At 34.8% G+C, this 27,810-nt stretch overlaps 1 protein-coding gene across 2 annotated transcripts; it reads left to right on the forward strand.

Annotated features, from left to right (window-relative positions):
* Nucleotides 1-783: 783 nt before the first annotated feature.
* LOC111424737 (tribbles pseudokinase 2) lies at nt 784-21,064 on the forward strand. 2 transcript variants are annotated; one of them, XM_023058390.2, is made up of 4 exons: nt 784-1,395; nt 1,911-2,200; nt 16,379-16,567; nt 19,592-21,064. In XM_023058390.2, the coding sequence occupies exons 1-4, from the start codon at nt 1,060-1,062 to the stop codon at nt 19,848-19,850; spliced, it is 1,074 nt and encodes a 357-aa protein (XP_022914158.2). In that variant the 5' UTR covers nt 784-1,059; the 3' UTR covers nt 19,851-21,064. The 2 variants fall into 2 exon arrangements, with proteins under 2 accessions (XP_022914158.2, XP_071052441.1); XM_071196340.1 differs by lacking the exon at nt 784-1,395 and adding an exon at nt 1,534-1,831.
* Nucleotides 21,065-27,810: the final 6,746 nt, after the last annotated feature.

Consider the following 27,810-nt stretch of genomic DNA (forward strand, 5'->3'; position numbering starts at 1 on the left):
CTCTGATTCCTAAATCCTAGGTAGAAATTGAATGGGAGAGGTGTAATAACAAACAAGTGAAAAAATATTTTAATCTTAAACGTTGTTTGAACTAAAAAAACATTAATATTAAAATGCCAATAAGTATCCTAGAAAATTTGTTATGATAAACATATTTTTGATAATAGAACAATTCGGTAAAAAATGTTTATCTTATTAATAATAACAAGAAAAAAATGAGTCACTTTGTTTCCAAAACAGGATTACGTGACAGTTATCATTAATTTTTTTCATAACCACCAAACAAAAAATATCAATAAACAAATAAAAATCTTTTACGAAACGAAAACGAAAAGAAAACAACATCAACCCAAAAAAATAAGATAAAAAAGTAATCTCCAAACCGTATTTCCATCCATGCACACGCACCTTTTTCGAAAATTTCTATGTGAGATATAAAGTTTGTTTACTATTCAAAAAAGAGGGCAGATGTATCCAAGGAAAAGAAGAGATTGAGTAGGAAAAAAAAATTATAAGCAGCTGGTGCTGCAAAGACTATTGTTGAGATGGTTTTATATGGATAAAAAAATCTTAGGGGTGGCTTCGAAGCTTGGTGTGGTGGATTGTAGGCGGCAGATGTCAGGTAAAATTTCACCTTGAAGCTTTTGTAGCATCCCTTAAACCAAAAAGGGAGTTCTTAGTACTGAGTTTGCGTCGGTATCGATCGCGCTTGCGCCAAAAGGCCCCTCCACGTTTTGGCGTCCATTTCAAAACGTAGAACTAGACATTCTCGATGACAGTGTGCACTTGGCTGCGATGGCGTTGAGTCTGCGTCGTTGAGTCCGCTCGTTCGATAAAACGCTAAATATTATATATATATTTTTTTATTTGACTCTTTATAATTATTACGCGAAAGTGGTTCAATCCGCAAAGTATTAATTTCTTAAACAATTAAGTGTTTTCTTCTTCATCTCTCAGGGATTACATTAAATATAGAATTTTTAAGTCAAAAGTGGTTTTGTACTCGAAACAAAATTATCGATTGTGTTCATTTTTGGGGATCCTAATAAATCAGTGAAGATGCAAAATTTAATGCCAGAATTGTTTTCGCCGCAACAAACGTCGAGGGATGTTAAAAAAGTGGACCTGATTTCGAAATCTTATGTGACAAACATCGGGGATATTTTTTCTAAACATCGGGGGCCTAAAACACCCCCAAAGGATGTCGAGTGTTTGATCCATCGCGTAATATCGGATAGAGATGTGCCGAAATTAGCTTGTGACTATTTGGTGGAGGACAGTGTTAGCTCTTCTTATACGATAATAGGGAATAAGTATGTGCTTCTGGACACTGTGGAGGGAAGCTCAATGTACAAGTGCGTCGATATTCGGACGAAGGAGGAGTACGTTTGTAAGGTAAGCGTCGTCTTTGGTTCTCTTTTAAGCGCGGGGCGGTGCGGCCTCGTCGCGGAGGTCAAGTTGACGTCGTCGCAAATAAACGAAAAAATCAAGAACCCAACTTTCGAGTTTTAAAACTCGTCGCGAGGACGCATTCTTCTCAGCCGCGGGCGATAGTGACCCACCCTAACCCTAACTCTTTCTATACACACTCACATACAGCATCTCCTCCAACTAGTTTTATTTCGTGAGAAAACCACTCACCCTATTATTCTCACCAACACTATTTTTATTAAATCAAATTAACATATTCTCCGCTTATCCTCCTTCTCTTTTCGCCTTTATCCACGTGGTGCAATTTTAAATGTCTCCTCAATATCCTAAAGACGACGTCATTCAACGACGTTCGTTTCCCGTAGCGCTCGTGATCAAAAATAACTACGACTTTGTCAAGGTCTCAATATATACAATTCGCACCAAATAGTTTTGTGTAACATTCCAAATTTAATAATTTTTTTTTTAATTCTTTTTAGGTTGTTCCTCATACGAATTATTCAATGGTAGGTGCTCACTACCGTTTAGATTCAAACTCCCGAATAGCATCTCTTCACGAAGTTATAGTTCAAGATAAACACCTGTACCTATTTTTTCCACGAACATACGGCGATTTACACTCGTATGTTCGCTCGAGGAAAAGACTACGCGAATCGGAAGCAAAAAGACTGTTTAAGCAAATCGTGGAAACCGTGCAAGTATGCCACGAAAACGGAATAGTGTTGCGCGACTTAAAGCTTAGGAAATTTGTATTCACGGATCCCGAGAGGTAAGTTCATGCTATTTTTGTTCATTCTGACGCAATTTTATCCCCGTTTTACACATGATATACATACACCATGAATTATTTCTATATTAATGGTATTATTCATTTTTATTATTCATCGTATTTCTCGTAAACGATTGTTGCTAATTCATAAAAAGCTTGTTTAAAACGCATTAAAACTAAGCATCTAATTATGACCGTCATGGTATCCTATCATGGTAATCACCATATCATCATGTAAACTTGACGTCAATGGAATAATGCGTACACGTCACGGTTTTTATGTTGCAATCTTTTCCAATATTGAATCAAGGAAATTTTAATTGCAACTCAAACAATGGATTAATAAAGTTTACATTATAAAGTTGCGATTAATTGAGTAAAAAATGTTTGTTCTATATAAATAATGACATCAAAAATTCAAAACTTTAAAAAGTCTATTTATACATGGTGGATTTAGGATCTTTAGGATGTTTTTGGGTTATGGTCAAAGTTTGGCAATCACTAATTAAATCAATTAAGGCATACCATCTTCACAACAACCTAATTTAACACCAAAGAAATTCCTTAACCAAACTGTAGAACCAAAGGAACTCCCTTTGGTTTCATTTTAATTAAAACTTGATATCCACATAGCAGACCTAATCCCAAAGCAACTCTGTCACAACTTTTTTTCATTCGGATATCTCCACAAATATAGGCATTAGATAAGCTAGAACTTTCTTAAACTGTCTTTAAACGCTCTTAAGCCCATTCTTACCACCTCTTGATAAATTTATCCGATAGATAAATCTAGCTCTTAGCCAATAAGAGCGTTTAAAATCACCGTAACCATGGCAACTGTCTCCTAGATAGTTTATCAAGAAGATGGTAAAAGTGGGAATTAATTCAAGTTTTTGGTTTTACCAGTTTCAGTCTCTTCTCATTGATAATATATTTTGGCACAAATATCACATGAGATAATTCATCTGGTATCTGGTACGTAACTTGTATAAAGAATCTATCTATTAAAGACCTCATATTCACAGTAATAATACTTCTCTATAGCTTCAACAGTCTTACTGGAACATCCTTGTGCCTGTAGTTAGCTCTTCAAAGATAGTCCATAAAGTTCATGTAATTATATTCTTTAAAATTAACCGAAAATTAACCAAGGCAAGTCTTCAAAGTCAACTTTTCGATCACTTATCTCAAGAACTCTACTGCAAATTATTAATGGTATGAGAATAACTGACCAACCCAACCCAAGGCTAGGTTAAGACTTCGATCTCTAGCAAACTGCGTCTATAATGTTTATTCTCTGCAGCTTTTTTTGCTGCTGGATACTCTTACGTCATTCCAAGCTGCTGACCCTTTCAGTTTTTGGGGACACATCGCTACATCAACCCGCAAAGCAGATAACCTTAACATGAGAGTATGTTTTGACTGACGTGGTAATTGTATTCACTTTATGCCATGAAAAACTGAAACCTCGTAGACGGAATAGAATTCAACCCAAATCATGTATTGGAGAAATTGTTTTCAGTCAGAACACTCCAAGACAGAGTTACGAATTACAAGTTGAAACCTTAATATCAATAATGTCATCGGTGCATACCGTTGCTTTCAAGCCAAAACGACATAAACGCCAAAATAGTCACTTTTTTACTTAGGTAGGATTTTTAAATCTGCATCAAACAGTTATATAACCACAAACAAACTTCAAGCGCTAAAATATTGGTTTAAAATTTATGTAAATGCCTATTTGAATACGACGCCGACGTGATGAAAGCTTTTTGGGTTTCCTGGAAAATCGAGCAAATTCTACAAATATAGCTACAATAACATTCGAAAACTCCTACCAGATCAGATAATGTTTACTTTGTTGGGACGGCGCCGAATACACAATCATATTTACCAGAAAATCGTTTGATACAAATGCTGAATTCATAAAAAATAACCAATTTCACCAAAAATTTACAACAAATCCTAATTACCAAAAAATAAAAACCAAAATATCCCAGTGTTATTTTTCAAATTGTTATGTTGGATATTTATCTATCCAACATCTTTATTGGCATCTAAAAAAGAAAATCTGGCAACTCTTCGACGATGAGAATGCCAAAAAATGTGGTAACAGTAAAAGCATCCATTCAACAATAATCAAAATGTCCATGTTGATGTTTTTATCAAATCCAAACTCTCTTTTAAAATGTATATACTCACTATATGTATAAGAAAGAATCAATATGAGAATTTCTCAACGTGATTGCGTTATGAATCTTATCTCTTCTTGTCATAGGTTAGTGCAACGATAACTTTCCGATTGAGAACAAAACACGAGAATTGTAAAAATAAATTTTTTCGCTCAAAACAACACCTGGCCATTTAAAATCGATGAATGAATGAAAGAATGGTTCTTGCAGATGTTCCCTACCGTCAACTTATCAAAAGAATCTTTTGTTATATCGGGTGGACACCTGGAAAATGTCTTTCATACTCGCGTAGGTGACACGAAACACTTGAACTAGTTCAGGTGACAAAAACCGATTTTTTTTTATTTCGATTCCTTTTTCCAAGTTGTAACCGAGATTTTAGTTATTTCTATTAGCGGCCGCGTTGTAACCTTAGAACGAGAAGGTCCCTGCGAAGGTCGATGAGGTTCGAGCCAGAAACGCAAAACTTCACATATTCATTTACATGGATTTTTTTTTGTTACTTTACCTTGAAATTTGAAATAGATAGTTTTTAAATATTTTTATTTTATTAGTATTAAAGTTTATATTTTAATTTTTTGGGTAATAATAATAATTAATTTTTTTCGCTGTCGTTTGAAATATCGAGGTTAAATCTTCGCGCAACCTCTCTCGAATTTCGCCAATCCCACGCACTCTTCGTCCTTGTTTATCGTACCGTTTACTATATTCTGTCTCCGTTGGTTACGTTACCCGGACCTTAACCTACTTTGCGTGGCAACACAAAGCTGCATTTCGTAGTCTTGGCCTTATTTCCAGGAGGTTAGAAGGTGCGCAGAAAACTATTAAAACTAAGATGTTCTAAATTGACTTTTTTTGGGGGGTTTTTGCTGAATTCTTTTAATTGGAGATTATGTCCATCCAGACGCAAGTTGTCTAGAGTCTAGAGGGAGCAGGAAAACCTGACGCTTCTTAATTGCTTTTAATAGCTTTGTTTATCACCACTTTGCTTGCGTCATCGACGCGGCGCGCACACACCGATTTCGAAATGCAAGGCACGTTGCATCAACTTTGGTTTGCACTGCAACCATTATTCAATTTGTTATTTCAACACCTTTTGAATCTCCTCTATAGATTTGGAAAAAATTTGGCAACTTTTTTGATTTCAAAATAAATTTTAAGATCCTCTTTGAAACAATTTGCGTCAAAATGAATTATTATTTTGATAAAAGTATTACAAAATTTAATTTATAAATAGTAACAAAAAAAGCTATTACATTAGTGTTTATAAAAAAATAAATCGTGTAGTAAGGTTCTGATAGCGCGTTGATTAAGATTAGACGTTTGTAATTGAGCAATTTAAACGGATGTATGCGTCAGACGTGGGTTTAATCACGCGATTCGGGTGTTGGGTTTCTACGTAAAATTGTATGAATGAAAAACCGGGAAATTCCTGTTTTATATTAGATCGAAGTGAATAATCCAAATAAGTAATTTGTTGAGATTACTTTTGTTTTGGAATTGTTGTTACGCCGTAAGAAAATTGCGTAATCTTATCTGTTGCAAGTCGGATTCTTTTCGAATTTTTTTTTCTGCCGCGTTGCAGCGCCCGATTGCGCCACCACCACACCGACTCTACACACACCATAATACGCGCGCCACTCCTACAGCAACAACCGACGGGTTTCTATATGTTTAACCGGATTGCTTTAACTTTTGTAACGATGCCATTTCATCATCGTGGTTGATGTGTCCGAATTGTGCAAAATGTTTGCTCGTCGCTGTAAACGTAACGTTATGTTTAGTCGGCTCATTTTTAATTTTATTCTTATTTAAGCAATGTTAGTATTTAGTCAACATTTTTTTTTAATCGCAATTTCTTTTTACACCTGTACAAATCGAAATAATTGCTACATAAACTTCGTTCAGGGTCTTTGGATTTATCTCTCTCGCATTGTTTCATAAAATCACATTCGACCCTCCCTATCGAGACTTATACAGAGAGCACGCAATGAAGCAACCTCGCACACGATAAGTCAAAGAGATATCAGTATTTACCCAATACTGTTTGCCGCTGTCTGTATACGAGATTTTCAACACCATTTTTTTTGGGCCCCCGATAAAAATGACGAAACCACTTGTTGTCACGCTTCTCTCTATCCATCCAAATTGTACCCGAAAATTCCTAACGATCTCGTTTTTCCCCCCTATTGTGTTACATGACTCAACTAATTTTTTTACCATGAATTTAATTTCATTTCGAAACCACTTCCTCTTTAAACCCTACTTCAAAGTTAAATAATCAACAATACTACTACAAAAAAAAATCTATGATTTATCAAAATTTTACTGAATTGGATAAAATAGGACAAAGAGTAATTTCGAAACAAAGGATTTCGGAACGTAAATCGATAGTTGTGTCGGGCGCTTGGTGCGCAAGACTGGCAAAAACAATGGTGATTGCGATGACGTGCGCAAACATGTGTCGTTTCGTCACGTTTTTCTCTGTCCCTGTGAACGGAAGAGCGTATACAGGACGCAGGATATGATGCCCCCGCTTCGGGGTCCGCCGAAAAAGGACACAATTGCGTTCAACTTGAAACGTGTGGGTTGTTGCTATTGAATCTACTAAATAGACGCGAACAGGATATCGGAGACCGGAAACCGCAGCCATTGTGTCGGCTCCCCTTTTTTTCCGAAAAGGACCATTTCCGATTCTAGCGATTACGTCCTCCGGATGACGTCAAGAGGTCAGCTCACCGCCTGCTTATCCATTCACAGTTGTACCCGTTGTATCCGCAATTAAGCTAAACGGGAGGTCTATTAGTAAAGAGTAAAGACTAATTTAGCGTACTCAAGGTTGTTTTTATTAGTATTTATGATTGTTAAAGAATGCTTAAAACAATTTTTAAATGTTAAATTTGATAATAAAATTGATTCTAAGAAAAAATAACTTCATTGATAATTTTTTTTCTTCTTATCGCTTAGAATGTATTGTCTAGTTCTAAAAAAACACAAAAGAAAAAATGATAAACGATTTTGTAACTTTTTTTTCTATAAAATTAATCTAGATTTTAGGTTAATAAACTTTCTTATCAGCTTTTCTTTGTAATCTCTGGTATTAAAAATTTTAAGACACACTTTATTACCTAATTATTAACGTTACGTATTAAAAGTCAATGAATCGAAAAATCTTCTGTAATACATATCCAAAAATAAAATTATTCCAAATATTTGTTTAAAAGCCGGTGGAAAGAGGTGATAATAATCTCGTTTTTCCATCTGTGCATCTGTTTTTCATAAAAAGGCATCTGAACAAATAAAGGAAATGTAGTATTTTAAAATATTTACTTATTTATACGATTTCACTATTTCTTTCCTTTTTTTTGTTAAAAAAAGTTAGTAACCAAAAATGTATCCATCACGATTAGACAAAATGCGAATTTTCTGACATTGCATTCTCAAGATTTTTTTTTAATTTGATCGCATTCGTTGTTTTCTAGAAGCATTGAAATTCCATATTAGGTATCAATTACATCTGGTACAGTTAAATGTGACCTTAATATATTTCTTAATATCTTTGTTCCCAGTCGTTTACTACACCAAATAGGAAAAGGAAGTGTGAAGACTAACATCACACCCATAAAATGGACACCCAAATAATCGATACACTTTCACAGTACGAAACAAAGCGAACCCCTGACAGCCTTCAAATAAAGAACCCAACCCAAGCTGCACTCTTTTTGGACAATACTCAAACTTAAATTTCATAGCTAAAATAATATAGTTTAGAAAAAATTTTAATCTATAAAGTTGATGCATTATCTGGAGTGTTTTAAATAATAAGACGACTCAAGGAAAAGAAGTTTTTCTAATCTCCATAAATTTAAACATTCGAAGGCGCATTGTCGAAATGGCGAAAAATGAATTGGATTTTTACTATTGCTATTATTTTATATCTAGATAACACTGTTGATGTTAATTTGCAATTTGCCATTTTTGCCTAGAGTCTGCTACCATTGTTAATGCTCATCGTCTTCATTTCAGCAATAACAAGAAAAATGAAAATGAAATTCGGGTTGTCAAGGTTTCGTAGTTATCCACGATTGTCTTCAAAATTCGATCTCTCTCTGGTTTATTTTTTAAGCTAAGGTTGCAGTATTTCAATCCGTCATGTTCCGGCATTCGCTGATTGCTCCTTCATCAAAAAGTTCGTTGACATCACGAATTCACTGCGCTCATCCTTTCTGGAAGTTGTAAAGCTTAATAATAGTATGGTATGATTATTGGGACACATTTTTATAATGAAATTTTTATTTCATTAGAGCAATTTATGCACCAACCTTAATTCCATGCACACTATTCACGATTCAGTTCGCTGTTTCAATATTGCAAACCTTTTTTTACCATAAAAAATTATACATGTACTTTCTGAATTTATCAACATAGTAATTGATGTTTAAATAAGCCATATTACAGTTATTACACTTTCTCCGTTTGTCCGTGAGGTTGCTCAATTTTCTTTCTATCCCGGATTCGTCCAATGTGTTTTGTATTTTTTGTAGCTAGACGTAATAATTAATAAAAACTGCTCTTTTTTAATTTAAACATAATGAGGACAATTGTTTGCATTGTTAAGTTCTTATGTATATTATAAATAGAAACGACGTACTTACACTTAACAATATTGATAACAACTGGGCTGACCTCATACTGTCTTGGGTGAGGTGTTGGCATGTTAAATACATACCAACAAGACTTTTTATAATAAATTACCATAAAATTTCAAACCTATTTGGGTTGAAAAGTGTATCGATAAGCCGTCTAAAAATCCTCGAAATATAAAAATTTCTTTTTATCAATACAATATCATTTCAGAGACACGTCATAAAAGCATTGTTTTATGTTTCGTAAACGTTTGTTTGTAATCATTTGAAAAATAGATAACAATAGTGGAGTAAGTAGATAAATAACATAGCGGTGATTGTGTTTAGTATTTTTGAAAAACGCTTGTTTTTGTTAGCAAAGATTTTTTGTTTGATATTTCACCTGAATGCGTTCCATATTTTTGCTTACAATTAGTTAGAAGGTTTTTGCGACGCAAGGTTTCGCGCACACACTTACGTAACGCGTCATAACCGCTCAAGGTCCGTCAAAGGTTACACCGATATTAAAAACGATTACTTTAATAGTGTATAGGCGTTTCGAAATCGACAAATTCAACGGCGTATAACACAATGCTGTTTATAGTTTCCCATCGAAAATTTTGTATCTCATGGCCCCTGGTAATATGGGGATCGTAATAATGACGAAATTCGATACTAAATTGGTTTAATTGACGAGGTTCTTCAACTCGAGAGATCGTGTATCGGGGCGCGTGGCAGATGTCTTCGGTTACTTTGAAAAAAAAGCAACGAACACAACAGAAGAAGAATAAAAAAAATTATCGAAGGTACGTCACGCGAGGAAGCCGGCGTTCTTAAAAATAAAATGGCTGGAAAAAAATATAAAAAGGAGAACAGACTCGACGTTCCGTTGTTGTGAAAGAGATCCGTATAGGATAAAGCAGTCCAGGTAGTAGGATGTCGCTGCCTTTGGGTATATGGCAGATGGCGTTTCGACCCTTTTCTCTTCTTCTCCTTCCGTCCACCAAACACCTACGGATCCATTGGGGGCAGATGAGGCAACAGGAAACATATGCTCCCCACAGGACAGACGGACAAAGCGGGCAATTATCGACTAAATCTGGCTTTCGAACTTTAATTTTCTGACACGATCTCAGGTATACAAGGGAGGAGACAGGAAGACCTTCTGTATGATTACTTTTCAAGTCGGGAAGTTCAAAATCAAATTTTTTTTAATTTGATTTACAAAGGATAAAAGAAAATTAGGAAAACACGTTTTGTGTTATTACAAAATTGAGGTGTTACAAAAGCATGTAGCGGTGTCGCGTTTTCAATTCGGAATTTCGCAAACCGCGTTCGCAGAATCGCCCGTTTAACGATCCTTATATATTTAGAGAGAGCCGCGGGCGCAGCAGTCTCTCTATTTTGGACGCATTGCAAAAGCTAAAGCCGACACACGCGCTTACACAGCACCGCATATATATACACACACAGAAACCCGAGAGAGTTTCGAAATCGCCTTTCCTAATATCCTTTCTCCGAACATCTCCCGCGGGCTACGTTGGGAAATGTCCTGGGCTGATGAAATTTTGCTACATCTCACAAAATGTCACCCGGAAATCAATAACAAGAACACCGTATTGCACTCCTATGGAGATAAATCGAAATTTAAGCTTAATTAAATTGGGTTTAAGTTTTAGGTTTTAGAAAAAAGGTTACTGCAGTGAGAGGTGTAAGATTCCAACAACACGATTCGATTGGAATTACGCAAATTGAAAAATTTCTCTATTGCGACTTTCGTTTCGCGAACAAAATCGCGAACTGGTTGGGTGCTTTCTCCTTGTTATTGACCGCTGCAGACCCCGTAAGAGTTCAGTGGCCCGGCCATAGCACCCGGAACTCTCTGTTTTGCAACATTTGGGACGAACCTTATTTTTACGAAACCCTCCAGCGTTCGCGTTCGTCCACACACTGTGTTAATTGAGCGGCGAAAGTATACACATTCTTTTTTTCTTCAAAATACTTAAATTTTCCTTTGTATCCATCATGTTCTTTATAACAACTTTATTCTATTTTAGTTACGAAACCTTTCTGACATTTATTGGTTATACAAAAACGACCTCCAACTTATTTAATCAACCTGAAGGGTTACGCCAACCTGTTGCACATATACATATACAGTGAATTTCATTTAAAATGTAATATACAAAAATGTATTTTCATAGAAACTAGGGTGCACCTGCTTACTTTGTCTTATATAAAATGCAACACGTCAATATAATTTGACGTTATAGTAAAAGAACGATATATTATTGCTTAATAAAAATATACAGGGTGTATCTGAATGACGTGCCCAAACTTCAGGGGGTGATTCTTTAGGCAATTTTAAGGGTACTTTCTTGTATAAACTATCAGCGATTTCGACTCCCCTGCGGAGCTACGCCCCTTCAAAAATGGCGAAAAATTTTGGTTTATTTTTTAAAACCATTAATACCAAGAAAATGAAATTTGGGAAATATGTTTAGCTTATAATAGGGCATGTTTCGAGCCTATTTGTACTTTCAATCTTCCCTTCTAAGTTACTAAACATCGTTCAATTTTTGTCTAGATCTTTTTTATGACGGTGATAAATACATTGGAAATATTTTATTTAGATAGACGAAAATATTCTAAAACTTTTTTGCCTCTCTGATGTTCTTCGAAAAGTTAATAGTTTCTGAGAAAAAAATTAATTAAGCAAACACTAATTGTTAAGCTGTAGCGTTGTTAATCGAAAGTTGGAATGAATTTTTAAAGAAAAAATCTTAGCAGGCTTGGCAATCTTTGTCAGAAATATGTTTGACGTTTAAATGTCAGTGATTTTTTTTACTATTATTATTGTTTTATTTAAAATTTTGAAACGTCGAGTGAACGAGCGTAAATGCGATAGAAGTTTATTCAAAAATTTGAAAAACAATAATAATAGTAAGAAAAACACTGACATTTAAACGTCAAAAATATTTCTGACAAAGATTGCAAAGCCTACTAAGATTTTTTCATTAAAAATTCATTCCAACTTTTGATAGACAACCCCGTTGTTTAACGAGCAGTGTTTGCTTTACTATTTTTTTTCTCAAAAATTAGTCGTTTTTGGAAAAATTTTAGAGAGACAAAAAAGTTTTAGGATACTTTCATCTACCTATGTAAATTTTTTTTTAATGTATTTACCATCTGTATAAAAATATTTTAGCAAAAATGTAAAGGGGGTGGTTACGTTTAGTAGTTTAGAAGGATAGGTTGAAAGTACAAATAGGATGAAAACGTGCCCTACTATGAGTTAAACATATTCGCCAAATTTCGTTTTCCTAGCGTTTAAGGTTTTTGAGAAAAAAAAATTAAACCAAAATTTTCCGCCATTTTTGAAGGTGTGTAGCTCTTTAGGGGAGCCCATGGTTCATATATCAAAGTACCCTTAAAATTGCCTAAAGAATCATCCCCTGACGTTTGGGCATGTCATTCAGATACACCCTGTATAACAATCTAGCACTGAATAACAAATAAAACTAGACTAATACTAAGACTAGAATTAACTCTAGACCTAGAACTAGAAAGTATCGGGTTTAGCTGTACATCTGAAGACTTAACACTAGGACGAGAACTAGAATCATTCGGATTTAGTCGTCTTGAAAGACGTGCGGCTAAATATGAATGGTTCTAGGTCTAGTGTTGGTTCTAGTTTTACACTAGCACTATCACTAGAACTAACACAAGACCTAGAACTAGAATCATTCGGGTTTAGCCGCCTTGAAAGACGTGCGGCTAAATCCGAATATTTCTAGTTCTAGGTCTAGTGTTAGTTCTAGTTTTACACTACCACTATCACTAGAACTAACACAAGACCTAGAACTAGAATCATTCGGGTTTAGCCGTCTTGAGAGACGTGCGGCTAAACTCGAATGTTTCTAGTTCTAGGTCTAGTGTTAGTTCTAGTTTTACACTACCACTATCACTAGAACTAACACAAGACCTAGAACTAGAATCATTCGGGTTTAGCCGTCTTGAGAGACGTGCGGCTAAACTCGAATGTTTCTAATTCTCGGTCTAGTGTTAGTTCTAGTTTTACACTACCACTATCACTAGAACTAACACAAGACCTAGAACTAGAATCATTCGGGTTTAGCCGTCTTGAGAGACGTGCGGCTAAACTCGAATGTTTCTAGTTCTAGGTCTAGTGTTAGTTCTAGTTTTACACTACTACTATCACTAGAACTAACACAAGACCTAGAACTAGAATCATTCGGGTTTAGCCGTCTTGAGAGACGTGCGGCTAAACTCGAATGTTTCTAGTTCTAGGTCTAGTGTTAGTTCTAGTTTTACACTAGCAGTATTACTAGAACTAACACTATACCTAGAACTAGACTCATTCGGGTTTAGCCGTCTTGAGAGACGTGCGGCTAAACTCGAATGTTTCTAATTCTAGGTCTAGTGTTAGTTCTAGTTTTACACTACCACTATCACTAGAACTAACACAAGACCTAGAACTAGAATCATTCGGGTTTAGCCGTCTTGAGAGACGTGCGGCTAAACTCGAATGTTTCTAGTTCTAGGTCTAGTGTTAGTTCTAGTTTTGCTCTATGCTGTTCTAGTGACAGTGGGAGGTAGCGCAAGTTAGCACAAGATATCACTATGTTGTATATTTTTATTGAACTAAAACTAGAACTAACACAAGACCTAGAACAAGAATCATTCGGGTTAAGCCGTCTTAAAAGACGTGCGGCTAAATCCGAATGTTTCTAGATCTAGGTCTAGTGTTAGTTCTAGTTTTAATTGTTATTCTGCGTTAGATTGTGGTATATTCTTATGTAGTATTATTCTTGCATTTTATGTGGGACACTGCAAGTGCACAGTAGTTTCGTAACTATGATTACTGCATTCATATATTGCAAGTTAATGAAATTCCCGGTATAAGTCCTTTCGAAAATATAACTTATTTCAATTAGTATTATTACATTGAGGGGCTTTATGTTTTAATTATAGAATAGTGTGTGGCCCTAGTAATGGTATAGAAAATCGGCTTATTTCAACGTAAGATGACGTAAGCCAAGACAAGGTAAACACAAAGCGAAATTTCCATAAATCGCAACCGGCGCACCTAAATACTGAACGGGCGTAGCAGGTTACGGGCTGTTTCAAAATTGCACGCAGAAAGGAAAAAGACGGTCGGGCTCGTTATTTTGCGCCTTTTGCAAACGTTTCGCCTGGTTTTTGAAACTTGGCCCGCGGCCCTCCGCAACTCCGACGGAGTCTGACGACATCCTTACTGTGTGCCAATCGAGAAATTCTCGAATCGGCCCAATTATCGCGAAAAGTACGCTCTCCCCGTCAACAAACTCTCCTCGTGTTTCGGTCAACGACCTTCGATTACGACTTGGAACATGACCACATTTTTTTCTGTCTTCTTTTCTATTGTGAATTGAATACTAATTTGAAAATAAGGTGTGTTACTCTTAGACAAAGAAAAAAATTCGTTATTATGAAGTGTTAATAGTCAAAAGTTTATAAAATGAAAAGTATAATTGTGGTTTATAGAGTGTGCCCTCAGGTATCTTTCGTAATCCGGATTCTATTTGTAAACTCGGGCGCGGATATCGTGTGGTCGAAATCGTGCAACGGTGCATCGACCTATAGCGGAAACGGGGTTTGCGCGCTCACTCTATATCTAGAGTAGTAGACGCAAGAGAAATGCGGAAACGTTTGATCGCGACCGGCGCTCAGACTGCACTTGTCTACTGCGACGTCGGCGTTCCAAGGCTAAGCGCAAACGACGACGACGGCGACGGCGTCGCTTCGATGCCGCGCCGTTCTACTAACTGTACAATTTTCGCTATTTCTATCTCCTTCAACCCACAATAACTTACATTTTCTTTACTGCTTCACCGCTTTAAACCGTTATAACAATTTATAAGAAATTTTATTACTGTATAGTAAATACAAAGAATTTTCTTTACTGTTAAATAAGTAATTTTTCAAATAGATAAGGAAAAAAGATAATAAAAAAAACGGTTCATTTTTTAGCCCCCATAAAATTTCCTGTGTATTTTTCGTTTTCGAAACTTTACATAACGATAATCCGATAACATTTTGAAACTCTATTTAAATTTAAATATTTCAAATATTCCTAAGCTTTTTAACACCCGGATGTTCTATGTACATTTATTACCATCATTTTATATTTCGGGGAAGCCCCACATTTTTCTCTCAATAACGATTTCAAAGCAAGTGGTTGAATGTAATAAATTTAATGTTAGCGTTCATAGCAAGCTACTATTGAAACCTACAAAATGATGAATGCTTGAGCGAAATTGGAGAAATCGTGGGAAGAAGTCACTGCACGATAAAGAAAATCATCTATAAATATGACGTCGTACTGGAGAGAATTTACAACGCGTTGGAAGATCGAAACGGCTTAGAGACGCCCAAGTTAAGAGAAATGGAGGCAAATCCCACTTCAAATGTAGTTCAAATAGCGAACGAAATCTCAGGCAAGTCGGAATGTTGCGGTTAATCATAAAAACTTGATAACTGCATTAAAAGAAAATGTCATGGCGACACTGTTAAACACGATGAAAACTTGGTTATGAATAAATCATTCAACAATTTAAAAGTGCAACTCTATGATCTACGCACAAGTACTGAAAAGGAACTAAACTTGTTGGGTCACTAACCAGTTACTGACTCATTAGTGAATTCGCTGTTTTGAATGGTCCAATCCGCATCTAAAAAACTGAGGGTGTGAAATTCGTCATCAAATCAGCTTGCGTTAGATGACCACGTCATGATGCAACCTCCCCCTTCTTTGTTTCATGTTTCTTTGAGTAGCTTGGAAGCTGAAAACCATATAAAAACGGAGCTTTTTCCAGTTTCGCCACGAGCAAAAGGTTGAGTTGTTAGTTATTCATCACGCTGAATCATTTGGAACTGGAAACTCAAATCAGTAAGCGATCCGACATGCGACATGGACATACTTTGGATCATCCACCGCAGTCCCCAGAACTAATCCCGATTTGTGGGAGCACCTTGACAAAAAGGTTAGACAAAGGATCATTTAAGTAAATCGGATCTAAAAAAATGCTTCAAGAAAAGAAAAATCTGAATGGTGAAGTGCAAAGAATGTCATAATTAATTTTTGTAACGACATTTTCATTAACTTTTTAATATAGACTCAAAAACTGTTTACTTTACTTTTGATACTCACCAAATATTACATAAAATTATCTTAAAAACATAACTTCTTCATATACTTAACTTTCTAAGAAAATAAAATGAAAACTGGTGTAGAGTATATCTTGTAAAATACCTCAAATGATTCAAAAAAAATTAATATTTTCCTTTATTTGTTTCAGGACACAATTACGATTAGAATCTTTAGAAGATGCCGTCGTTTTAGAAGACAACAGTGATCTCTTACACGATAAAAGAGGATGTCCGGCGTACGTTAGCCCTGAAATATTAAAAGTAGGAGCGAATTATTCAGGAAAAGCGGCGGATATGTGGAGTTTAGGAGTTATAATGTACACCATGTTAGTCGGAAGGTAAATATCGAATTTGTTTTCCCCTTAATATTAAGTTTAAGCTTCGTTAAGATGAATTATTTAAGCGTTTCAACCAAGTAAGCACATCCAATTACTGGGGATCCTTAAAAAGGGGGTAAATCACCGTCACACCTTACGCTCTACTGCTCACCCCATAGTTTTTTTCTAACTAACCTTGAAGACGTGTGGCTTATGAATACAAAATTAGGTTGAGATGGGTTATTTTTAACTACTCCTATATACGTTTTTTTTTCTTGAAAGTCTTTAAAGACTTCCCTTTGGACGGGGAAAAACGGTGAAAAGACGTTAGCAAAAGAACACTTGTGCGACATGTGCACTTGAGGTGGAATAATTATTAACCCCCTAAGTCGAGGTGAAATGCACCTGTATTTCTTTTCTTAAAAACCAACATATGGTTTTGAACGTTACGCATGATAGCTTGGGAAATAAGAAATAAGATGAGGGGGTTTTTTAAAAACCACCGTTTTATTTTATTGCGTGAGAAAAAAATGTTTTTGGCACAAAAACGGTTTTTTCCGTTTATTTATTATTTCATTTATGTAAAATTTATTTAAAAAAAGAAATACAAAAATATTTTCTTTTGACTACCTCACTTTTGCACCTGCCCATCCATTAATTAACCGAGTCCAATGATGGGTAGCGCTTTTTAAAAAATTCCCCTTTTTTATCTTTACCGGCACCTGCTTGGGTTTTCTAAAAAGGCTGAAAAAAAAATCTAAAAATCGTTCGAAGATGAACCCGCACGTTTTACCCGGACGTGTTATCATAAGATCGGGTAGTAGTACTACCATCGACCAAAAGAACGGGTTTGTGCGTGCACCTGTCGTCGACCCGTACCTTTACCTCCTATAATCTATATAGTTTCAACAACAAAAAAAATAAAGAAGGGCCCAATTCACCTGTTCGTTTATATCACGACCGTGTGGCAGCCAACATGTGGCCAAAAAAGAGTAAAAACAAAACTGTTCAATAAACACGTGCTGGCAGGTGCCTCAGAAGAAAAGAACTTCCTATGCGGGATACTTAAATTCAGTGAGAATTAGCCGGTTTTAGTATGTTGTATGGAAATTCTACTGATTTCTTTTTCAATGTTTAAACGTACAGGTACCAAGAAAATTGGTTCTAATTGTAATTTATTACCACATTCAACTTCATTAGAGAGTCTTGTTTAATGTTAACTAAAAGCGTTGTTTGTAAACGAAGGTTACTTAAAGTTTAAATGAGGTGCTACTACTTTGAAAAATAATATTAATGGAATTTTAGTATTTTTTATTTTTATGTTTTATATAAAAGCAAAATACTGGTCAAATTTGTCGAAATGGCAAAAACTAGAGATCAATGTCTGGTTAAATATTTAAAAATAAAGTTAATCAGAACAACGAAACATTCCTGCGGACGCGGTTTGGTATATTCTAGAATTAATGATAACCTCAGATTATTAAATATATATTATGTAATAAGCACGGCCAATAAATATTAAGATAACTATTTTCGAATCAAAGCTTACTCATTCTATTTGCGACAACCCATTTATGTGAAACCGGATGTCCAACTTTAGCTACAATAAAATGCAAGATTCGTTCAAATATAACTCGAGTTTTATTATACCTCTCGCTTAATGTAGAGCGAAAAATGAGAGTGACTGCAATTTAAAATATATCTTTTTGTTGCTCAAAGTTTTAGTTTAAATTTGTAGATTTTTCTAATTCAATTTTAATAAATATGAACTTCACACCAACAGATCTTTATTATCTTAAAAAAAGTAATATAAATTTTTATGCACCAAAAAAATAGAAGGCCGCTCATAGATTTCCGAAGCAAAAACGTCTGCCAAGTGACTCCAATGAGAATTGTTTAAGTTTGGGAACCCACCCTAACCTCTTTTCTGATGGTTAGCATAGTTCCTGCAATCTGTCTTACTAATTTCAAAGATTTATTGACGATTGAACATTTTCTATCTTAACAGGGTTATTTATAGGTCGAGATTAAACTCAGTTACTATCTATAACCTGCAATTATGGTCTGCAATGTGCAACTATTGTCTAAAGTCTTGGTTTCAAATCAGCTGTAATTTAAAGTCTGCAGCTATGATCTGCTATGGTCTCCATTCTGTAATTATGGTCTGCAATGTGCAACTATTGTCTAAAGTCTTGGTTTCAAATCAGCTGTAATTTAAAGTCTGCAGCTATGATCTGCTATGGTCTCCATTCTGTAATTATGGTCTGGAATGTATAACTTTTGTCTAAAGTCATGGTTTTAATCTTTAAATGTAATTTAAAGTATGCAGCTTTGATTTGACGTTTACTCCTATGGTCTACACTCTGTTATTATGACTTGGAGTCATGGTTTCAATCTTGAAATCTAACTTTTAAGGCAGCACATACAATTTGAAGCTCGCAGTCATAGCCCACAGGTTATAATTGGAGTTAGGAGACTGGAAATAACATTAATAGTTTAAAGGCATATCATGCGAGACACAGGTTGAAGGGAAAACAACTTTACTTTTATTGCTATTTTGTCCAAAAAAAAGGATGTTGGTGTGGAGACAATTTCTTCTTCATTTCTCAATTTTAAGCAAGTCTAGTTCCAATATTTATTTTTATTTGGTGATTTGCGTAATTTTTCAGCGCTGATAATCATTTTACTATTATTGTCGATAATCAAATTTTAAATAAAAATTTAAACAATGTAATATTTAATTAAAACTCACAAAATTAATAAATCCATTAATCAACTACGCATATTAGTATCAATAACATTATGAAATCACCTCTTAATAGAATAATATTATTAAAAAGTAACAAGATAAGAATTTCTACGTGATTTCAAAGTATTTATCCAAAAACCTTTATCAATGAAAGAGTATTTATAAAATTTACTAATTCCAAAGTACTCTTTTCTAAATTTATTTGCATAATAACTTATCGAAACGCTACAAATATCTTTCTTGTAAATAAAATTTATTATATCTTTCCACTTAATAAAATTTTTTGTTTGTTTCAGATATCCTTTTAATGATCCAGATCATACGGTTCTCTTTGCGAAAATTACGAAAGGTCATTTTGTAATACCTGATTGCATATCATCGCGGGCGAGATGCCTAATAAGGTCGTTATTAAGAAAAGAACCGTCTGAGCGTTTAGTTTCTGAAGATATTTTATTCCATCCGTGGTTAGCGAAAGAAGATAGGGATTGGCAGGCGAGAGCTTGCGATCAATTAGTGCCAGAGTCCTGTTTTTACGATGGTGAAGATCAGGATTAAAAAGAATTTTTAAAAAAAGGCGTCGTCAATGAAGAAGAAGATGAACGATGAGCGAATTGTGATCCTTAGTTATTTGTTTTGTTTTTACGTTAAACGTTGTTGAAACTCCAGAGCTGTGCTGTTTTTTTTGTTTTATTTTTTTTTGTAAATTTAAAACTTCGATCTTCCACTTAATAGCAATCGATTGATTTCTTTTAATTAATATCTTTTTAATTTTTATTAATATTGGTTTGTAAAATTTAAATTTCACGCGAAATTTTGCGGCTTTAAGTACAAATTAATTGATCTTTTTATTTTGGATGTTTTTTTATTAGAGTAAATTATAATTTTTTTAAACTTTTTTCTTCAAAATTTGGCATCACGATTGTTTTATTAAAATATATAAATCTAGGTATTTATTACTTTTTTTTGCGTTAAAGAAAAGAAACTTATTGAAGACTGATTATAAAACTCCCAACTATCTAAATGATTAATTTTATTGCACTTAAACGATATCTTTTCCTCTTTTAATTTAATTTTTGTTTGTTTTTAATTCCGGATTGGATATCGTTTTTGAACAATATACAAAGGAAACGAAAGCATCTTAATCATAATAATAACTTACGTTTTAATAATAATAATGAAGAAATAATATATTACTGTTGATGTTTATTAATTTATTATTATACGCTAAATTATAATGACCAAAAGATGAAAAAGATGCATAACTAAACTATTATTATAATTAAATGGGACGTGTAAAATAATTTGTAATATTAAGTAGAATCGTAGATAAGAATTGTAGTCGTGATGCTAATTGGGAAAAATAAAACTGGAGAAAATACAATTATTAAAGGAACTAGTGAGATAGTGATCTCTTAAAAAAAATTGTGTTAGAACGAAATCTATTTTGTATACTAGGTACCAAAAAAAATGAAAATATGTTCCCATTTACGTCGTTCGATGTTATTTATACGAGAAATAAGTTAAAATACGCAATTCTCCGATTTAAATTGTATATATGTATCTTTATAATCGATGTTTTCAATTATTATTATTATTATTGTAAATGTTGTACAAAGTTATCTAGATATTGTAAAGCCGGTTCCAGTCAGAGTAAAAAAAAATAATAATAAGTGAAAAAAATACGATTTATGCGAATTTCAAAGTCACTACGTTGTTGGTTTGTGATCATTGAAGAAAAGAATAAAAGCGGTTTTCTTTCTGTATTAAAACCACGTTGTTTTAATTCATAATTGTACCCTTTCAAAATTTTGTTCAGGATTTCCCAACCAGGGGGGGTACGCCTCCTTAGAGGAGAAATGTCAAGAGCAAAATACTTTACAGATTCCTTTGTTAAATAGGAGATTTTGGACTGTACGCAAATTTGCAAAATTTTTCAAGTTATGTTTTTAATTATGTTGAGAAATTTATTGGTCGCGTTGAAATGATTGCATTTCACTGTTAAAAGGTAAGTTTATTACGGACGTGAAGAAAATATGCAACTCATTTATTAATTTTATTTAAAAAATTTAAACATTAAAAAAAAATTATATTTTTTCTTATATCAAAAGAAATGATGACGGCCGACTTCGAAGACGTCGGCCGCCATTAGTATTGCTCCAAGTATCACGAGCAATACTTATGGACATCTTCAAAGTCGGCCAATATTATTTCCCAACTCCAGAATCACGAATAATACTTATGGCGGCCGACGTCTTCGAAGTCGGCCGAGATTCTTTCCCAACCCAAGTATCACGAACAATACTTATAGCGGCCGACATCTTCGAAGTCGGCCGAGATTATTTCTTATATCAACAGAATATTATTGTTCTGGGTATTGTTCGTGAAATTTAGGGCGGCCCACATTGAGAACGTCGGGCGCCATAGATATTGTTCGTGATACTTGGGTTGGTAAAGAATTTCGGCCGACTTCGAAGACGTCGGCCGCCCCAGTGTCACGAGCAATACTTATGGACATCTTCAAAGTCGGCCAATATTATTTCCCAACTCCAGAATCACGAATATACTTATGGCGGCCGACGTCTTCGAAGTCGACCGAGATTCTTTCCCAACCCAAGTATCACGAACAATACTTATAGCGGCCGACATCTTCAAAGTCGGCCAATATTATTTCCCAACTCCAGAATCACGAATATACTTATGGCGGCCGACGTCTTCGAAGTCGGCCGAGATTCTTTCCCAACCCAAGTATCACGAACAATACTTATAGCGGCAGACATCTTCGAAGTCGGCCAAGATTATTTCTTCTTAGTTCGTGATACTTAGGTTGGGAAAGAATCTCGGCCGACTTCCAAGACGTCGGCCGCTCCAAATATCATGAACAATATTTATGGCGGCCAAGATTATTTCTTATATCAACAGAATATTATTGTTTTGAGTATTGTTCGTGAAATTTAGGGCGGCCCAGATTGAGGACGTCGGGCGCCATAAATATTGTTCGTGATACTTGGGTTGGGAAAGAATTTCGGCCGACTTCGAAGACGTCGGCCGCCCCAGTATCACGAGCAATACTTATGGACATCTTCAAAGTCGGCCAATATTATTTCCCAACTCCAGAATCACGAATATACTTATGGCGGCCGACGTCTTCGAAGTCGGCCGAGATTCTTTCCCAACCCAAGTATCACGAACAATACTTATAGCGGCAGACATCTTCGAAGTCGGCCGAGATTATTTCTTCTTAGTTCGTGATACTTAGGTTGGGAAAGAATCTCGGCCGACTTCCAAGACGTCGGCCGCTCCAAGTATCATGAACAATATTTATGGCGGCCGAGATTATTTCTTATATCACCAGAATATTATTGTTCTGAGTATTGTTCGTGAAATTTAGGGCGGCCCACATTGAGAACGTCGGGCGCCATAAATATTGTTCGTGATACTTGGGTTGGGAAAGAATTTCGGCCGACTTCGAAGACGTCGGCCGCTCCAGTATCACGAGCAATACTTATGGACATCTTTAAAGTCGGCCAAGATTATTTCCCAACTCCAGAATCACGAATAATACTTATGGCGGCCGATGTCTTCAAAGTCGGCCGAGATTCTTTCCCAACCCAAGTATCACGAAAAATATTTATGGCGGCCGACATCTTCGAAGTCGGCCGAGATTATTTCTTCTTAGTTCGTGATACTTAGGTTGGGAAAGAATCTCGGTCGACTTCCAAGACGTCGGCCGCTCCAAGTATCATGAACAATATTTATGGCGGCCGACATTATTTCTTAAATCAACAGAATATTCTTGTTCAGAGTATTGTTCGTGATATTTGGGGCGGCCCACATCGAAGACGTCGGCCGCCCCAAGTATTACGAGCAATACTTATGGACATCTTCAAAGTCGGCCAAGATTCTTTCCCAACCCAAGTATCACGAACATGTTGGTGGCCGACATCTTCGAAGTCGGCCGAGATTATTTCTTATATCAATAAAATATTATTGTTTAAGTATTGTTCGTGATACTTGGAGCGCCCGGCGTTTTCGAAGTCGATTTCTGTTGACTCAACATGAAGTATGTTGTCACAACTCAGAGAGAAGCAAATATTTATAATCCAAAAAAGCTTGATTTACTTTATATAAGTATTTATTGATTCAATCATTAGTTAGATACACTTTTGTATAGAGTTCTGTACATCCTACGCTATTTTCCCCTCCATTCCCTTTTCCGGTAATAAATCTTCGTTTTAATACAACGGCAGCACCTAGCACCTCGTAATGGACGAGTTGTCCATGGGAATTCGCCTGCGACCTCTCACCTCGTAGCACCTCTAAAGTTGTTTTTGTCCTCACCAAGAGCAAAAGCGAGTTCTGCTACTTAACTCGTCGAGAAAAATTGGCGTAATTTATACGGTCGGGAGAAAAGGAATTTACATTTCCAGACGCGGCGCCCCTTTTTGTTCAACAACATAGAAAGGGTTAACACGTATAATAAATAACCACAAAAAAATAAAATAATTTTTTTTTAATTAAATCCAGACGATTTCTTGTTATATATTTCTTGTAGGTTTTAATGATTTCCTTGTTTGTTAGCACGAGTTGATTGTAGGTGGCTTATAAAGACATCGAACCTCGAACGTTAATCCCACGTGGCGAAAACAATGATGACGACGACAACGTTGACTAAAGAAAACAAACCTGGAAGATTAACACGGCCAATTTAACCGCGAGATTCGCTTTTTTACGAGCTTCTAACGACCCGACGGTTTTATTGGGATAATCTAAGAGCGAGCTTTTCTTAGATTAGTTCTCGAAGCATCTGTGGTGATTATTAAAAGCGACGCTGTTTGCGAGTTTGCGCGTTCATTAAGACGCTTCTTATGATTACGCGACGATTGCCAACGATAAATCAAAAGCTATTTCGCTATTAACGTTCAAAATTTGCTTTGTACCATAGAAATTACTTAATGTAGATTTCTGAATTGGTCTCATTTATTTCGTGATGTTTTATAATTATTAGTTGATGTAGAAATGTCGATTGGGTGAACAAATTTTGTGTCAGCTGCCAAGTTGCGCAAAATGTTGCAACTGGCGCGCATCCGCCTTCGAGATCGTTAATAAAATCGTTTAGCAACCGTATTGTTCCGAACTTTTAGACCGCGGCTCTCTATAAATAATAACCAGTGAACTAACTGTACCTTGACCCCTACTAACAGAAAATTATGCAATACTAAACGTTAAGAAACTTCATATCATTTCCTCATTTCTTTTTTGATTCAATTTTTAAACGATTACACTAATTATTTTACATCATTGAATTAACTACAAACATTTAGATTACTTAAACACTCTCTATAAGTACCGAGTATTATTTTTAGGATTTCATTGTGTTGGGTGACGTCATGGTGAAGATTTAAACGTTGAATCTAAAAATGAACATCGTGGGTGAATAAAATTAAAACACTTGTATGTATTAGATTAAATCGGCTTTAATTAAATAATTGAGTTATATACAACTATAAAAGCTACACAGAGTTAAGTATTTACAAGCAAAATTCCAATCTATTTACGATTAATAAAATCATTTCGTTACGTCATAACACTCTGTTAGTTTTAAAAGATAATAAAACGATGCGCAATCAGTTTCTTTTTATTTGAGAACAAATTGATCTTGAGGATTGCAAAGTCAGAATGGAGTAATTATAAAGGCGAAAAATGTTTAACATTGAAATTTCTCCATGGTATACGATGAGATATTAACTTTTAAATGCAAAGTTAATTTAGTTTTTAGTTAAGTTTTTGCGCACACCCAGAGCTTTTAATATAAAAGAAAAAGAAACGGGTTTCCATTATAAATGATGAAAAGCCTGAATTACATTGCTTGATGTTATTACCTTGAAAACCTTGAAAGAAAACGGGGTGTACCGTAAAATCGGTACACCATTGTAATATCGTCTTGCAGGTGTTTGACCCTTTGTTTCTTGTTTAAGTGGAAATGAGAGCGGGACAGGTAAAATGAACAGTACAAAGATATATTTACAGTCAGTACAATTTTTCGTTTAACACCTGGATTTCTTTTTTAAACAAGATTTCTTTTTTGAGATCAACTCAGATTTAAATGATACAGAATGATTAGGTAATCTTGATTAGATTTGGAAAACGATTGAAATGGATTAAGTAAAGTACATATCAAGCTTGTGTAGGGTTAAAGAAAATAATGAAGCTAAGGCGTATATACAGTGGTAGACAAAAGTCTATGTACAGCATTGAATTTTGAGGTTTTTGAACAATAGCACGCAGATTTCAGTGTGTTCGCATCTGTGATTTTGTATCTTACGTCCTAAAAGCTCCCAAACATACTCAATTGAATTTAAATTCGGACTTTGAGGAGGTGTATTCAATTGCCTGGGTACATAATATAGCAACCAATGTTTGATAAGGTTTGCGGTATGCTTGGGGTCATTGTCTTGCTGGAATATCCAGCGATCCTCGAGGGTCAAGTTTTCAATTGGTTTCAAATTTTGTTCTAAAATACTTTTTTGTAATTCGCGACGGTAATGAAAGCTATAACAGTACTCAAACGGGTGCTGTAATGAGACTCCTTACAGCATCCGATGCTGTAATGAGATTTTAGTAACATTTTATGGAACCAGTTCAAGTTGGTGACATTGGGTCATTAATTTTTCTAGTTGTCAATGTGACAATGTTTGTCTATGGATGTTTAAACACGTTCTTAGCATCGAATACAAGGTCCAAAATGATGAGGACATTGAACTTTGAGCAATTTCTCTTATTTTGGGAGGTGTACATGAAATATTTTTGTCAGGTGAATACATTTTATGTTTTGACAGTTTCTAATTGTCAATTCAAATTTGTATTTTCAAGTGTTACGGTATTACCAACTGGTACATACCTATTTCCCTACATTGTCAAAATTTATTTTATTTTTGAGAAAGAAAAGGATAAAAACGCGAATTACAAAAAATAGCATAAAAAACACGTTTCATAAGACTTAAAGCACTCATTCATTAAAAAACTCGTAGCTTCGCCACTCGTTTTTCAACTTGAATTCGTGCATTTCAAACGTGTCTTACGAAACTTGTTTTTTAATATACTATTATAGTTATACCGATCCATAATTCCATCAATGTAATGCCAGTTTTCCTACACCAGATGCTGTTATCGCCTTCCAATCTTTGCTGCTTTATAGTTGGTACTACATTTTTCAACTCTATCGCCGTGTTTCGTTTTGTCCAAATTTTTGCTCGACCATCACTTCCAAAAATATTGTACTTCGACTCGGCAGTAAACAAAACCCTGGACCAGAAATCCATTTCCTTATCGATATGAGATTGAGCAAATTCTAGTCGAAGACTAGAACTACAACTAACACTAACACTAGACCTAGAACTAGAATCATTTGGGTTTAGCCGTCTTGATAGACGTGTGGCTAAATCATAAATCTAGTATTAGTTCTACATTTAGTTCAATAAATATACAACAACCGAGCACTGAATAACTATAAAACTGGAACTAACACTAGCACTGTCACTTTTGTGATAAGTAAGTATCTCTAATGACACTATAACACTAATTTTCTATTACCTTATTATGTTTTACAAAAACCTCATAATTCAATTATTTATCTATTTATCTATGTATCTCATTATTAGAAGTTTCTATTATCAAGTACTGATAAAGCTTGTATCTTTCTGACCACCACAACACATTCACTATAAATGCAAAAAATATTATAAGACATAAATTAAAATTAATTCTTTGTAGTCTTCATTATCTTGATCGTTATCTTCATACATAGAAGTATTTTACTCCGTAAATTCTTACAATCGTACTTATCTATATCACTTTTATTTCATTTTCGCACTTTAAATTTCAAAATCTAAAACTCATTGGATATAGTACATACAAAGTGTTGAATGTAGCAGGTAAAAAATAATCTCATGATAGACGTAATGTATATTTTGGAACAGCTTGCAGGTGTTTAATCGAAATGGTGCGTTAGACACATTGAAATTCAGATTATATGGATTGTACATGCCCCACTTCCGGTTTACCAAAAACACTCCTACATCTTTGAACCCAAAAGAACCGCACCATTTGCTTTGTAGCTCACTTAGCAGAGATTTGATTCAATAAAAAAACGAAATTAAATACTATTTTTTAATTGTTAGACATAATGATCTAAAACCCTTCCGAAACTTTCCAAAACATTTTTTTAGTTCATAGGGAACCATTAGGGAGTGTTTTTTTTTAATGAATTATTTTAATGTAATTATTTTTTGTCGTATTAATCAACATGAAAAAGTAGTTAAAGTTAAATAACTTAGGGAAGTTTTTTTGTCAATTAAAATTTTTTAACCACGTGTGCATCATCATCAATTTTAAAATTTCAAATGTGAGAACAAAAAGTTCTTTGTATATGAAATATTTCTTCGTAAAGGTTTATAAAATAATGTCTAAGCCGTCGTATAAGATATGAAAGAGGGGGAATTTAACGTTTGATAAGAGA

The sequence above is a fragment of the Onthophagus taurus genome, chromosome 6, assembly GCF_036711975.1.
Source record: "Onthophagus taurus isolate NC chromosome 6, IU_Otau_3.0, whole genome shotgun sequence".
Classification (NCBI taxonomy): Eukaryota; Metazoa; Arthropoda; class Insecta; order Coleoptera; family Scarabaeidae; genus Onthophagus; species Onthophagus taurus.

Coding starts and splice junctions, on each gene's coding strand:
- LOC111424737 (XM_023058390.2), top strand. CDS start 1,060: ATGCAAAATTTAATGCCAGAATTGTTTTCGCCGCAACAAACGTCGAGG. Junction 2,201..16,378: donor GTATTCACGGATCCCGAGAG/GTAAGTTCATGC, acceptor TATTTGTTTCAG/GACACAATTACGATTAGAAT. Junction 16,568..19,591: donor TACACCATGTTAGTCGGAAG/GTAAATATCGAA, acceptor TGTTTGTTTCAG/ATATCCTTTTAATGATCCAG.